The sequence below is a fragment of the Salarias fasciatus genome, chromosome 18, assembly GCF_902148845.1.
Source record: "Salarias fasciatus chromosome 18, fSalaFa1.1, whole genome shotgun sequence".
Taxonomy (NCBI): domain Eukaryota; kingdom Metazoa; phylum Chordata; class Actinopteri; order Blenniiformes; family Blenniidae; genus Salarias; species Salarias fasciatus.
Genome location: NC_043762.1, coordinates 14,705,338 through 14,721,535, shown reverse-complemented (window position 1 = coordinate 14,721,535; position 16,198 = coordinate 14,705,338). Strand labels below are relative to the sequence as shown.

At 44.1% G+C, this 16,198-nt stretch overlaps 2 protein-coding genes across 2 annotated transcripts in view; one reads left to right on the top strand and one right to left on the bottom strand.

Annotated features, from left to right (window-relative positions):
- clcn2a (chloride channel, voltage-sensitive 2a) overlaps positions 1 to 16,198 on the top strand; it is a 43,679-nt gene that overhangs the window by 6,918 nt on the left and 20,563 nt on the right. Inside the window, exons 2-4 of the mRNA XM_030115675.1 lie at positions 9,682 to 9,850; positions 14,249 to 14,380; positions 16,067 to 16,195. Coding sequence (XP_029971535.1) covers positions 9,682 to 9,850; positions 14,249 to 14,380; positions 16,067 to 16,195 — 430 coding nt within the window. The remainder of the gene's footprint in view (positions 1 to 9,681; positions 9,851 to 14,248; positions 14,381 to 16,066; positions 16,196 to 16,198) is intronic.
- LOC115404909 (zona pellucida sperm-binding protein 4-like) lies at positions 891 to 9,415 on the bottom strand. The gene is made up of 9 exons (XM_030114260.1): positions 8,909 to 9,415; positions 8,648 to 8,835; positions 8,304 to 8,407; positions 7,657 to 7,814; positions 7,398 to 7,590; positions 7,173 to 7,320; positions 7,026 to 7,101; positions 6,748 to 6,854; positions 891 to 1,037 (listed from the first exon to the last, which is right to left on the bottom strand). The coding sequence occupies exons 1-9, from the start codon at positions 9,189 to 9,191 to the stop codon at positions 891 to 893; spliced, it is 1,404 nt and encodes a 467-aa protein (XP_029970120.1). The 5' UTR covers positions 9,192 to 9,415.

Sequence of the window (16,198 nt, the reverse complement as noted above, 5' to 3'; positions counted from 1 at the left end):
GCGATATAGGCAAAACAACCAGCTTCCTCCCTCCGGCCCTTCTTCTGACAAGATGCCACTCTGTCTGCTCGACACCTCCGTCTCCCTGACATCCCCCCTCCGCCCCCCCTCCGCCCCTCACCCTCCATCCTTTGTGTTGCTTTCCGCTAAGACTTGTTACGGCGTGTTTTCACTCAGTCTGTCTTTGCTTTTCGCACGCACACACAACAAGTCCGCATCGAGGTTCGGCATGTTTATTTCTCAGCGTGTGTGAGAGAGAGAGAGAGAGAGAGAGAGGTCTCTGACTCAGAGGTAACTCTTCTCAAAGCAGCTTCCACGCTATACCCATGTTAATGCAAATACCAGACAAGGGGGACGAGTCAAATTGGTCTCTTCCTCCTCTAATTCAATTTTCAGTCCCGTCCTTAGAGGCCAGCGGGTTCATATTAGCTGGAGTGCTTCAGTTACATCCCCGATCTCATCGATACACACTCAGCACGCGCTTAAGTAATCACGCTGCCACAACAGAACGGAGGGAGTTTAAGGGTCTGGGGCATCCATCATTCCCCCTGCAGTGATGGCTGCCGTCACTTTAATGCACTACAAAGAAGAAAAGATTAAAATCGTCTTATGAATATGTATTTATTAAAAAAAAAAAAAAAAAAAAGATGCAGTGCGAATGAAAGTTTGAGAGCCTTTGTCGTTCGCGCGTCAAATATTTGTCCTTGCAGTCTCCTCGCAGCGAATAAATTATCCTGCGGGGATTTGCTGAATAATAGAGAACTTTTGAGTTCATCTGTTGTGCTAGGCTTTGCACATGGCCTGATTTAGAAAGGTGGCGGAGCGGGTGGAGGGGGTGGGGGGGGTCTCACACAGTGGACAGTTGGCGGACATGTGGTGAGCGAACTGTGCTAAACAGTCAGCCGGTGGCCGATCCCGTCCAGGAGCTGGTCCTGCTGCTGAGGGAAAGTCAGCCCAGAGCCCAGTGATGAATCGGTCTCGCTTTGCAAAGACACTGGAAGAACACAAACAATGAACTTGTTGCTCTCCAGCAGAATCTGAAGACACAAAGCGCATTAAACAGCTTAGTAGGTGAAGTTTGTGGTTTTAAATTCACTCAATTGATTTTTTTCCGTCCTAATAAGCCTTTTCAGGATTCCCAGCAGGATGAGCTAAACGTGATTGTCGATATTGACTGTGCTGTTGCAGAGATGCTTTTCTAATAGAGTGGGTTAAGATATTTTACAAGCATTTCTCATTTTTTCATTGGACTTTATTTTCTCTAATTGTTCCTAATAGTAGGACTGCATATATTTTGGATGAGCCTATAAATGAGGAAACACCTCTCATTGTTTCACTATTATTGTAGACTAGGAAATCAGATCAGATAGAACTTTTTCTTTTTTTTTTCAATCTTGTTGTGATGACTGGACTTAGTCTATTTAATAGAATATGTTACTATTTTTTCACGTTATTTTTTAACCGCCCTCCTGGACAAAACATTAGAAACACGACATAATCCATTCCAACTCAAAGAGACAGCTTATTATTATATAAACTGTAGGTAATTCTCTCTTCTTGTAAAGCATCATGTGTAGAGATGGAAGAGAATGGTTGTTTTATATCTAATCCAAATTCAGGTATTTCATCGAGTTGACGCAATAACTCAGTAAATCCTGCAATTCCATTCAACGACACCAGACCGCTTCAGAGTGAAGAATGCATCAAATGCCTGTAAGAACACTGTGACAAAATTACTTAATAGAAGGATCCAGCATAGACGACGACAGAGAGATCAATATATCAGCTTTTATCTTCCTTTTTTGTCATCCCATGTTGAGTTTGGGCCCCAGCAGGCAGCTGTACTCAACCCCGAGAACTCCAAACTCCGACAGAAACATTCAGCGACAAGCTGCTGAACACGGTGCAGCTTCAGCAGCCAAACAAACAACAACAACAAGCACCGGCAGGAGCAAAAGCTAGCACACCTCAAGTAAATCACACAATGGATTCTCCAAGAGAAACACTGCTTATATCACGGGGACGTTGCAGAAACAGGTGGCAGATAAAAGCTCTGTTTTATATTTTTTAGAATAAGTTCAAATATGTACTAAAAAAAAAAAAAAGCTAAGTGCTTATGCTTTAAACCTTCATTGTTTCAGGCAAGAGTTTGATTAGTAAACATTTCCATAGATGTCCTGAACGTGCCACAAAAAATTCAGTGGGTTTACTTCCTGACCAGGTCGCTCCAAAAGGGAAATGATATTGAAGTATCAGTTGACGGAAGACAAAAAAACTGATGTTTCCATGCAGAATCCATTCATACTCAAATTCAAAATGCCCGAATTTTAAACATGAAGATCAAGTGTGATCGTTAGTGAGTATTTCACACAAATTGTGCAATTAAGTCATTTTTAAAAATGTATTTGATTAGCAGCTTTTATTATTATCTGTCCATCCATCATATTCTTGCATATTTGCTTAATAAATCCTGCCATCCTTACCCGCTGAATCGTAAATCTAGTCATGAAGCTTACTGTTTGTTTGGAAATAACCTTCGCATTACTTTAATTGTGCTGTCGATATAAACACGGCTGGGAGACATTATCTGTCATTATGTGTCGGCGCTGCGTGGGTCAGTCTGATGACTGATTCGCTCATTAGGTTCAGCTGAAGCTAATGGGAGGAAGATGATTTATAACCTGGATGTTTGCTCTTTTTTCAAAGAAATATATTTAATTAGCATAAAGAGGAAGTGATAACAGAACAGCTGAGATAAACTTCTAAATTAAAACTGACCACAGCAGACAGAATCACATCATTGATACCTACAGTGATATAAATCTTCCTGATTTGTTTATTTAAATCAAAGTGACGTTTCAGTTTTTGACATCAGTGCTCTTGTGAGACGAGGCCGCTGAGCCGGGTTCAGGGGAGACGTCGTGGGAGGTTGAACTGACTGATGTCGATGCAGAAGTCAGTCATGTGGGAAGCAAACTGGTTACAGATAACAGCTCATTTAACCCACAGGATCCCACCTGTTGCTCTCCCAGGGGGCCGTGCTCCAGATGGCCAGTGATTGCTTTCACAGAAGCCAGGGCAGAAAAAGGAAAAAAAAACAAACAAACCCACCAACAGGCCCCGTTTATAGTCCTGGTGGGAGTACGTCTGATACTGGTGGCGTGTTTGTGTGCGGAAAGTAGAAATTTTCTCTGAATAAATTTTCATCTCTCAGAATAAAGTGTGTGCAACACTGTCTCACACGTTTCCCGATGTAGCTGTGGAGATATGTTGGTGATTGTATAGATGAAATTATGCTTTTTGTCTGTTTCTGCAACACCTTTTTTTTCCCTCTTACATTTGTTTCTTAGATTACAGGTTTTAATGGAGCCGTTCAGAGCGTGTATGAGCGAATGCTGAATTCCCACGATGGCTTCCCAGTGCAGAACGCCTGTCGCTGGTAGCTGAGAGCGTCTCTGTCACGATTAATTATAAAGTCTTCCTGAAGGGCAGGTAAAGGGGAAGTTTCGTTGTAATTAGTGGCTGATTCAACAGGTGGAAATACTGCAGCTGTGCTTTACAAGTGACGACAAAATTGTGTGAAACTGTTGGAATGCTTGGCTTCATCGACACAGTTCTTCATATTATCCACATCAACAGCCATCAGTATAACGCTAAGCACAGCATGACCATTTATTTTATGTGGAGAGTCTTATTCAAAGCCCAATATTTTCAAACACTTTGAATCTTCTTATTGAATGCAGACAGCTTGGTTTAATATTCCTGATCAAGTTTACACAATTTGTATTAGCAGACACGTTTTCTGTTTTTGGCATTATTCCCACTACGAAGTGTCTGGTAAAACAATCTTTACATCATACAAGCAATCCTGCCACTAAAATGTGGAGTATTCTCTCCATCAGGTTGATTCATCAAAGATAAAAGAACAAAAATATATACAACCTCTGTTGTTTCCACTTGGAAAGTCTTTATGCAAATGTTGCATGATTTTTTTCCAAAAATGGGTTCTTGCCAAACGTGTGTGTGTTGGAAACAGTCAGACTAATCTGTATGATTATCTGATTATGTTTAATGTATTTCAGTAGATGGAAGACGATGATTCGCAACATTACAGCAGCTTTTTGCAGGAGCTTTATAGTTTATGCATACTTAGGGTTTTCAAAGCCAGTCAGTTCAATTCCTGTTTAATAATTCTGTTAAAATTGCATGAAAAAAATCTCTCAAAGAAAAAAAAAAAATTGCTGGGAGCTTTAAACACTTTAAAGGGTAGAAAGGTGCAAGATTTGAAAACAGCTAAACATGTTTTAAAATATGGACAAACATTAAATTATAAATGCAACCTGAGATACAGCTGTGAGCAAAAACAACTTCAGGAGCTTTTATTTTCTCTTTTTGAAGGCTCAGCGTGTGTATGGTTCCGAAACGATGTATTTGGTGGAAAGTGATGAAAACAGCGTTTGTGGCTGTAAAGTCGAACGTATGTTAAAACTCCCGCCCCTGCCGAACTCCACTCCAATACATATGAAACACAAGACCTGTATCTTAGCAGGTATCCCCTGTTTCAGCCGTTTCGCTCTAGATACTTGTATTTTATTGACATCCATAAATTGTCTTTCTGTAATTAATTTCTGTCAAGCACTTTGTGATCTTTATCTGTGAAATTCAGATTCATTCCATTTGAAGATAATTAGTTTTTCAGTTTTCATGTCGATGGTGGAGGATCTGCCGTACCTGCCCCCCCCCCCTCGGGGTAACACACCCCTGCAGTACATCATCGCAGTGCCCACACAGCTCTTTACATGTGCGTATAGCTACTCATCACTTATGCACACAACACAGCTGTTCTAATGAGATGTATCCACTCATGTAAACAGCAAACATCAGAGTCCATGTGAATGCAGCATTTGGCAAGATCAACATGCACGTTTGAAAAGGACCACTTTTTGTTCAAACAACACAGATTTTCACCAAGCGGCTCGTTTTGCGTCAATCTCTCGTCTCATATTTGGCATGCCGAGCACACGCACGCTGCTTGTTCAGTGTCCAGCAGTTTAATTGACAGCATCCTCAACCAGTGGCAGAACCTGTTTGCATTCTCACTCCATTGATATGTTTATGTGCATCCACTCAGCAGCTGCTGCCGCTCCTGCCCGTCATCTCGCGCCGACCGGTTGATCCCTGTGAGGATTTCACCGCGTGGCACATAGCTGGGACGTCGCTGCTGTCTGAGCATGATGCATAGCTGCGTCTTGCTTTAATGCTTCCCAGCAGGTCGAGGTTAAAGCGGGGAGAGATGAGCATCTCTGACAGCACGGCCCGCTCCCTTTTCTCCTCAGCCACACGGATCCTATACGGCTGCTGCTCGGCTTTCTCTCTGCACCTCCTGTTCATGCGAGCAGAAAGAGCGAGTCTGGAGGAGTCGTGATGCCCATCTCAATGAGAGGAGGGGAGGGGGTGGAGGAGTTGGACCAAAAAAAAAAAAAAAAAAGGTTGTGCACAGAGCAGTGGAGGAGAGATGTTGCAAGTTGTAGCATACATAGAAAATCTAGAGGGACCGTTATCAAAAAATAAAGAGGGGAGATGGGGAGAGCGGGAAGGAGACGGGCTGCGAGTCTGGAGGAGTCGTGATGCTCATCCTAATGTGGCCGGGGCAGGCTGGGGAGACGGCCAGGTTTGGAGGAAGGAAATAAAATGGTTTGAATCATGTCCAGGCCAGTTCTACTGGAAAACTTGCTTCAACATTGTTCACCTATAAATGTTCCTCATCTCATCTGACATACCTGCTCCTCACTGACGACTTCAATTCCTTTGAATCTCAAGAACTACATCCTTAAATGTCAGGAATTGGTCTTTGAGCCTTTTGGTTTTAACCCTCGGAGGTTGAAGTCCTGCACTTTGCCCTGGTGGCACCTATAAGCCAAGTATTTAATGTATGTTCAAATACCGACTCTTAAAACCTCGCTGAAAAACCCAAGTGTTGCCATAGTCTCAGTGAGTTCCATTAACAGTGTTCACACATTGATCAGATTTGCAAATTATGGCAGCATTTCTGTGCTAAATTTTACATCAAGCAGTTTGTAAGAATAAACGTTGACAAGGACTGGCAGGGGAGGGTGGGAATAGAAACTAAAGTGTTTTGCTTATCCAGCCGGGATATTTGAGAACTGAATCCTGTCACCTCGTGCAGTTTAGAAATAAACCCTGAAGGCAGCCGTCAGACGCTGGTTCACTAGTCATTTTACCCTTTCAAAACACACCTGAACATGATGAATTCAAGGGCTGCAGAAAATCGATGAACCAGTTTGACATGTGAGCATCTACTTTAAACCTTTATGGAACAGGGTTCAACAGGTTAAATGACGTTCAGGTAGCATAACAAACCTCTGGCCTTGCGTGCCAGTGAGGTCTACATGGTAAAGTGAGCACTTTAACAGAGTTAAACCATGTGCAGCCACTACATAGAACTCCAGGTTTATTTAATACTAGACCTACTTTGTCCCATCTAGTCTACTGCATGGAATTTTAATACTGCAACTTCGCATCAGTCATCAGGAACTAGACCCACAGAATGTCAAAATGCCCAAGTCCAACAACCCTGTGATTTCTCACACAAACCAGGCAGGAGGAAACAAATTAGTGGCTCTACTAGAGCAAATCACCTTCAGCCAGCAAGTCAGACGAGACTGAAGCATGAGCTTTAACAAGCTTTATTAAAAGACAGTGATGGCCAGCATGTTATCTCTCCACTTTGGAGCTGGGAGCAGGTGTGTCAGGTTTCTCCGTCAGGATCACTTCACCACTGGAGACCAGAGCGAGGCGGCTGGAGGAATTGGTTTTCATAGTAGCAGCTCTTCCTGCATGGGAATATACAGTCGTTATCAGCTCTGCCAACGTATGAATGTACTCAATGACCAAGGTTAGTTACCGATAAGCTACCTCAATGGATTTGCCAACTTCACTTAAGAGTTAAGTAAATAGTGCAGAGAATCGCCCATTGGGGCAATAACGTCATGGGTTACACTCACGTTGTCTGAAACATTGCTGCTCACAAGAGTTTGTGTTGCTTGGGTAGCATACAGCTGTGTTACAGTGGATGAACACCTGGAAGAGGGCAGAGAAATCAGGTCAAAGCTTCATTTTCTGACGCCAGTCATCTATAACTGCTGTCGTACCGTGTCCTTCTCAGGCGTGAACGAGTCTTTGTTCACAAACGTGAACATCTTCACGATGAAACGTTTGTGGTGTGTGGGGAACTGAAGACCGGACGACTCGTCCAAATGCAGCAAGGTGGTCAGATACCTGTCATCCTGGTAGGGACACCTGCAGCAACGACACTCAAACTTGGCACAAAGCAAAACAAACTTAACAGAAGCGTACAGATAATCGGCTTCTTCTACCCGTCAACCAGAAGGTCCCACTGTGGCAGGCTGTCGGGGTCTGGACCAGCAGTGGCCCAGCAGTGCTCCAGGTTCAGAACAATGTTTGGGTCGGACCTCTCCAGGAGGCGGACCTCCACATAGACCGGCTCCCTCAGGACTTTAGCGATCGGGTAGTCGGACGGCATGTAGAAGGAGGTGAACGCTACCTCTTCTGCAAAGAGAGCAGTTCCGTCACGGCCGAGCGTCATCGTTCTCCGAGGCGTTCTGCGCTACCCACCTTCCACACATCCTTTCAGACGACACTGTCCACTGCCCAGGCTGAGCGCCACTCTGAGCGGTCCGGCAGCAGCGACCGACACAGGGGAAGGGATGTCATTCACCTCCATGACCAGAGCCTCCACAGATGTGCCCGAGTACCTGCACTGGAACAATAACCTGCAGGCAGCGCCAGAGACTCAGACGGCCATCTCGGTACACAAAACCATGTAAAAAGATGAAACGGCATATTCGTGCCCATCGTGGCAGCTCAGTGAGACATTACACAAGTGAGCTTTATGTAGGAAACCATGAGCTTGGATTTTTTAATCCTCCAGGGGATTTCATTAACAGAAAATGACTTCTAGTTCTGATTTATAGTCACAGCTGTCCCATCAGTATGCATCACATGTGGATATTTGCATTCAAATTACACCACCTGTTTTAAACCTTCTGTAGATTAAAACCAGTTTGTTTGCCAGCAGCAAATGAGTGAATTGCAGAATACATTCCGTTCCAAGCACCACTTCAGGGAGATATTAAGAAAAATGGGCCTGAATTGCAGGTTAAGTGCAGGGTGTCGCTTGACGTGGGAATCTGTGCTCGAGCGCACCAGAGCTGAGTGGGTCAGATAAACATCAGCGTCTGCAATTATTTACACGAACTTACTCAAAATGGCTGTCCCTGGTAATCGAGCCTCTCGGGCCAATTCCCACTTCATAAGACGACGACATGTGGTTCTCGTACACCACATAACCAGCTTCATCTTCCTCCTGCAGAAAGTCAGCGGTGAGGTTTAACGCTTGCAGTTTAGGAATGCGTTGCAGCAATGCTCACATTAGAAAAGAAAAACACTTAAATGACCAAGAAAATTTTAAAAGTTGGTTTCTTCATGCCCATAATTGGGGAAAGCCAAAAAGTCAGTTCAATTTTCCCCAGAGTGCATTAGTTGAGGTGGAAGATTCTGATTATGAATAAAATAAGATCCAAGCATTCTCTGAAACACCACCTACCTTAAGCATAGTGCCACATGCAGTCACAGGGAACTGAAAGATGACAAATTCAGAGTTGGCATCAGCCGGCGCGCAAGAGTCATCATTCATCTCCAACAGGCTGATGGAATCCACGTCTATGGGTGGGAGAGTGGCATCTCGAGCCGCAACCACCACAAACTGGCCGTCCCTGGTGCACTGCACCGTCACTGCAGGAGAGAGGAGGATTACTCCAGTTGTCAACATGGCGATTCTTCTTTCCGATGCGCGGAGTGCACGTACCTGCTTTCCCATAGTAGCACTGTCGCCCATCAAAGCAGCAGTTTATGTCTTCGCACTGCTCGGCGGTGAGAGCTGCACTCCCGCAGCGGATCTTCTCGCCCTCCTCCACCTGACATTTATCGAAAGGCGCCGCAGGTGGAGGAGCCTTTGAGAGCTGCTGAGGCCACTGAAACGGAGGCTGGTGCGGCAGAGGAGGGTAAGGCGCGTGATGCTGGGCGGCAGCGCCACCGACCAAAACAGCCACGACCACAACACCAAACAGACGCCTGAAAAGCTCCATCATGGTGTTAGGAACTACGCACGGGCCCGAGCTGCAACGACGGCACCCTTTGCCTCGGCGCTGTATTTATACGTGATTGATTGTGAGCAGTTTGCTGCGAGCTCCGCCTCTCATTGTTAGGAGTCAATTGTGTGACAGCCCTGCAGAGCTAATCAGCTGGGAGCTGACAGGTGGAGCTTATTGTCTGCTCATCTGTCTGAAAAGAAGTCATTACACGACTGTTGAGTCAAACCGAGTGGATTTTTTTTCCCCCTTTCTTGCTAAAATAGACTGAAGACAAGCGGCAGAGTTTTTAGTGAATTTTCTCCCACCTGTCTGCGCTTACTGAGTTCAAACATCAATCATTTACACAAGTTTAATTTACTATTCAAATTATATATAATGATTTAATTGAAGTGTAAATCCTGTTGTGTCACATTGAGGTTTCTTTCTCGTCTGTCTCTCCTTTCATGCTCTAATAAATCACTTTTTTTTTCTCTTTTTTGATCCGTAGATGTATGGGCGGTACACCCAGGAGCTGGGGGTGTACGCCAAGGAGGAGGCGGCGCGCCTGCGGGACGGCGGGGTGCGGGATGCCGCCGGACTGCGGAGGACCACCAGTGTTCGTAGTCGTGCCAGCGATCTTCTGGAGTATGAGAAGGACCCCTGTGCAAAGTGCCAGTGTAAGTGATGATCCATCATACGCACCGGCTTCTTCTACTGATCTCAAAATGATTTTACATGAGTCTGACTCTCAGTGTTTGAGCGTCTGCAGCCCTGCTTTACTTCAATTGATTTGATGTGACTTAAAAATCTGAAGTAGTTTTCTTTGTGTGTTTGGCTGGGTTAAGATAAACAGAGGTATGGCACAGTAACACTACAGTCAGTCTGTTAGTGTCTGCAGGAGCACCAGTGAAAATATCTCACTTTTTTTCCGTGGAACTTCAAGGACCCCGGCCAAGCGTTTCAATTTTGAGTAGTTGGGGAATTTTGTATCCCCAGCTTTACCTTTGAAGGGAACGAAAACCCCTGTGCCTCCTGCACCCTTCGAGTGTGGCTGCAGCGCAGAGTGCAAACGTGTCCTCAAGGTCAGACCAAAACAAAAGTGCATCCGGTGTGAGTGTGTGTGAGTGTGTGTGTGTGTGTGTGTGTGTGAGCAGCCCGAGGCGGCAGCGCTCCGATAAGCATGAAAGTTGTGTGAAAACACCGACGTCTTAAAGTACAGCAGAGCGGCGATTTGACACGAGGGACCGGGAGAGGATGTGAACACGATTAAATGTGACTGATCTGAGCAACGACCTCCAGCCAACCAGGGCCGTCTCAATGTCAGAGACGGCTCCCTCTACCGGCCGCCACAAGCCAAGAGTGTGTCTGTCTTTTGTGTGCATGCAGAATGTGTGGGTTTGCTGTTGTATGTGTGTGTGTGTGTTTTCGTTTGTGTGAGCAGAACGCTGATCTGAGCTGTCAGATTATTTTACGTCTGGCCTTCCCAGATGACTGCAGATAAGGGAGTGGCACCAGACGAGCTGCGCTTCAGACCGATGTACTCAACAGTAATGGAGTGACAAGATAGCGTGTGTGTGTGTGTGTGTGTTTGCTTCTCAACGACCAGTATGTTGTCTTTGGACAGACATGGTGCATTTGTCATTTTTCAAAGCTGTCAGCTGCCTAAATGAAATCCTCTTCACCTGCATCATATTGATTTGACGGATAACTCCCAGAGATGGATATCATAACGCTCGATCGAATAAAATCCAAGTTAACTGGCTGCTGGGTGATAAAGTGAGTGGTAAGCAGCCAATGCAGTCAATGCAATTGCTTGATCATTTTGCGCCAATAGTTAATGCAGAAGAAGAAAAAGATTTCAGAAACAAGCTTTCCTCCTGGCTGTGTGTTTGACAGTAGCATCTGCTTTTACTGTGTTTTCATTTAATGTTTTAGACGTAGTGGGAAGGTTAGTTTTTGTTGTTGATTTCAGCCACACAGCTTCGAGAGCAGACGATGCTGTGCAGCCCTTTGGTCACTCCTGGTGAGAAATAATGAATCAGATATAAATCAGAGAGTGGTGGCCTAGTAGGTCCTCAGGAAAAGGAATTACGGTCAGTCGGTTTACTGATACCCTGCATTTTCTGAAATTAGTGTCAAAAGATCTCCTTGTATTGCACGTCAGAATCAGAATTCAGTTTCTGATTCTGAAATATTCAAATCGGGAACTATAAAAGACTAATAATTTGCTATTTTTGTCCAGTTGTGTTCGTTCCACAACACTTCGTATTCCGCAGATGAGAAGCGACGTGGCTGAGGCGGCTGGGGTAACATTCATGAGGCAACAGTTACCTGACAGTGGCTTGTTAAACCTCGCCAGAATGTCTTCAGCTCCGCAGCTGAGTCAGTGCAGCAGTAAAAGAGAGATGGGATTTTTGCTTTTCCGTGTGCTTGCTTACACAAGTGAGCCTGCAATGGCTGCTTTCCAGGATCCGTTTCTGCCTCTTTGCCCTTGTGACTAGTGATCTGATTAAAGCGCGATAGATCACACCATAGGTGAAAGCTACACTACATCAGTCCGGGCCGGCTCGCTGGCTGTAATGGAAGCCATTTAAAACAATCACTCTCAGATCAGCAGCCAGCCAGAGTGATTTGTGTGCTCACTGTCTGCCATGTGTGCTCGTGGATCAGGAGGTGTTTGTATTTTTAGACTCATCTGTTGAGAGACTCTTGGGCCGGCCAGGCACAGCCGTTGTCTTAGGTAATGCAAACGGGGAGAGAGAGAGAGAGCCTTCAGATTTTTAGTGGGAGTGCGAGTTTTAGTGTTTTCCTCTCCTGCATCTGTGTGGGAACATCATCTCTGTGGGTGATGGACTGTGAGTGAGTGCTTCAGTTCAGATCAGTAGCCGGAGCTTTTGAAAGAGGCAGCCTACACATGCAGCTAAAGGCTCCGTTAGCGGTCATGATGGAGAGCTAAAAACGCGAACTGCCTCACGGTGTTTATTTTGACTCATGGAGATTTTATAGCGTGATGTTACTCAGATCCCCGTGTTCTGTCCAAGCCTGATCCACGGTGTGTTATATCACTGATTAAGTTTGCATTACCTTTAGAGGACGTGCATATTTTACACATACCAGTGGAATATCTGCGTTTTTTTGAAAGCGTTATTCCTAATTAAAGCTCGGTGGTGTGAAGTGATGCAATGCAGGACCAGCAGAGGTGGAGAGAAAAAAAAAAAAAAAAAAAAGTCTGGCTTTGGGTGTGATTTCATTACGAGATCAGGGGAAGACATCTGTGAACTCCACTGAGCCTGCGGATGTGAGAGCGAGCCAAGATGCACGCGCTGGTATGTGGCTTTGCAGGTGCCAGACCGTGCACGTGTGCGTGCACGCGTGCTAAATGAATAAAGACGCAGAAGATGTGGGAATTTCCCCAGATTTTCCCCATAAAGGAGCGTCCGCTGGAGTGTGAAGGTAGAATTTAACATCCAGAGACAATATGGTAGCATAAGATTCTCTTTGAGATTAGTCTTTAAATATTTCTCCGGGACATGTCCAGATTTTTTCTGGTTTTAAACGGTTGTGCATCCATGTGTGCACAGACCTGATTGCATGCGTGCTTTATGTGCATCACTGTTGGCAACTTGCTGTCCAGCAGGTGGCCTGACTGCTGGGCTTGTGCACACAGTTATGCTTCATTTTCTTTTTTGTTGTTTTGGTATTTTTCTGCAGGAGACGAACAAAAAGACTGCAGCATGCAAATCGAACGAGGAGCGCACGCTTTTTCTGTACTTGCAGAAAACCATCAAACCGTTGTGGAAAAAAAATATTTTGTTGCATTTTAAGGATGAGCGATTAAAAATAATTTAAAGTGTTTTATAGATTTGTTAGATTATAGTTGTTAAAAATAGATCCAATAAAACCAAATTGAAAGCACTCATTAAAAAAATAACATGAAAATAATACTAATTGATTAAAAGTAGAAAGATGAAAAATAGAAGTATCAATATGTTTGTTTTTGGCTGATTTGGTTTTTTTCACATTTGACCACATAGTGGGATTTACCGATGGGAAAAAAAAAAATCCTTTTAATACAAACAATACATTTAATTTTACAGCGACAGTTTGTTTGATCCTTGTTTTTATTCAACAAATTTAATTTTTTTTTACAGGCAGAACAAAACCTGATATATCTCGACTTTCATGATTTCATGAAGTATGGATCTGGAAAATGTGTCAGTAGCTCATGTTGAACCTCTCTGGGGATGCTCACATCTACGAATGCTCTGGATTCTGGAGTGGATTCCAGGCTTTGGCAGAGTCGGCAGACAAGTAGGGAAGAAATGAGTCCAGCGGTGCCTCTTTTAGCTGACCCAGCTCGGAGTTATAGATTGTAATGTAATGGCAGAATTTATGACTATGACCCAGCTTTGTTTTGTCTCTGCATTTCAAGAGGCTTCAGGTGAAGTGATGTCCCCGCCCACATCGCGCTCGCCACTCAGTAACCTCCTCTGTCAGCGCGCTCTCATGCCTGGAAAATGTATAATATCTCTGTCCGTTCTGCTCATTGAGGTTTCACTGGATGTTTTTCTGTAGTTTCCATATCAGGCAGTATGGTGTTTCTGAAAAGGACCAAATTACTTTTAACACAAAGTGATCATCAGTGTAAACAATTTAAATGTTGCCGTCAGGAGCAATGAGTTTGTTCAGGATTATTGAGAAACTCCAACAAACAGCAGTATAGTGAAACAGCGGTGTATCGCTGCCAAAGTTGCAGTGCCATAAAACAGTACTTTATGATTTATTATTAATCTAATTGACATGACAGAGCAGAAACAGACAGCCAAGAAAGACATACCACTTTTGACATAAAATGCTCCAACTGGTTCTGGGCTACAATCTGGTCAAACTGCTTAGTGTTCCACTCAGTCCCATTGACATTCTTTCTTATTGTAAGCCACTCTGCCTTTTCGAGTCTCCGGTATCTCTCTCTGCAGTCGCTTTACACCTCAAAGACGGCTTATTTTCAGGTGATTTCCACTCTCCTCTTCCCCTTTCTGCTCTGTTCCCCCCCCCCCCCCCCCCCCCCCCCCCAGCGTGCGCATCTCGCTGCCAGAAGTTCCTGATCTCGCGGGTGGGGGAGGACTGGATCTTCCTGATTCTGCTGGGGCTGCTCATGGCGCTGGTCAGCTGGGTCATGGACTACGCCATCGCCTTCTGCCAAGAAGGTAGGAAAGAGACAGAGAGCAGGCAGAAAGACCGCTCCGCTTTCATACAGGCTCTAAGGCCTCATTAAGCTTTAATCCCTGAGAAGTCAAACTTCATAATTAACTGCTTAGAGGGATTTCCAGACCATATGAAGTAGAATAATTGTAAAACATTAATGTGAAATGACTGGCGGGCTGCGGCTGTGTTACAGCGACCGCAAACAGAAGCTTAAAGAATAGGTTTGGTTAATATTTAAGGCATTAATAAATAGGTTTGTAATGTACCAAGCTCAGCTCTAACAGTTCATTCAATATACTATAACCTGAGGTTTAAAAACCTGCTGGTGAAAGTGTTTTAAAGGGTTAAAAAAAAAAAAAAATTCAAATGATTCCAACTCAGTACGGTACATTGTCATTAGATTTACCTTTCCCACACGTACATTAAACATGTATATATTTCCATACATTTCCGATGTTCATATCTCTCGCCGTAGGGAAATCAAACTGCCGCTCTTGGGAATGGAAGGTAACCAGTCCCCGAATCTGAAGGAATATTACATGCGCCCATGAATAATATATTTGCGTACAACCAACTCCACTTTGTTTAGACTCTCTCCAGATGTGAGGTTAAAAAAGTGTCACTTTTTATAAGGTGTTGGAATGGTTTTATTTAAAACGTGCATTAAGCCATCTGTAAACATTTTTTCTGTAATGTCACGGTCTATTCTGAGCTGTTCGATTGCCTCTTCCTGCTGTCGGTGTTTTCGTCATTGTTTTGTGCGTCCTTGAGTAAGCAGTGATAAGACCTTCAGTCAGCGTCTTTTCAGTGTGTTCAGCTATAAAACGAGTCACACATAAACAAAAAAAGACTGGCCAACTGGAAGGCGTCACAAAAACAGCATGAACACACAAAAGCAAATGAGTGTGTGTCCTGTGTGTGTTGTCTGGAGTGTATTTACTCTGTAATGATGACTCGTGGGAGCCCAAAGGGATTCAGATGAACCAGAGGTGATGGAAGATAAATAGAAAGAGGGAGGGGAACCTGTTTGTTTTTTTGTTTTTGTGCATTTTTCTATTAAATTACAAGCTCATTTTATTTCTCCGGGCCCATAAAAAGCGCTCAAATAAAGCAACCTCTGAGGGAAAAATAACTTTTTAGATTGAACTGCCTGCTCGGTGAGTCAGGAGGCAAAAAGGCAGCAGAAAGTGGGCTTCTTAACTTTAATGAAACGCCGCTCTGCATTTCATTTTCCTAAACCACCAGCTTCTAAGGCAAGGTTTTTCTAATATGTTCTCCCCAAACATCAGCACATTTACGCAAAAAAATATATTTTTTTCCATGTGTGGAAATTGCTGGTTTATTGTGCGCAAGAAGCAAAAATGCCCAGAAATAAATTTGTGGCTCGCTTAAGTAAATATGGAGTATTTTTTTTCCCCCAGATCCAAGTACCTTCTCTTTCTTTCTTGGATTTTCCAGTGATAGAGGTAAATGATGAATGGGATAGAGGCTTACAAACTTATAAAGGTGGAGAAAAATGCTGGAAATAAGGCTAAAAGCTATGAAAAGTGCAACAAAAACTTAATAGTTAAAAAAGAGGAATATCAACAGAGATAAAACTGAGTGTTCAGTTTTCTCCTGAGTTCTACTGAGATTAAGCTACTTATGTGTGTGTGTGCGTGTGTGTGTGTGTGTGTGTGTATGTGCAGCACAGAAGTGGATGCATGGCGGACTGGACAGTAACATGCTCCTGCAGTACATTGCCTGGGTCACCTATCCTGTAGTGCTCATCACTTTCTCAGCAGGATTCACACAGATCCTGGCCCCTCAGGCTGTGGGTA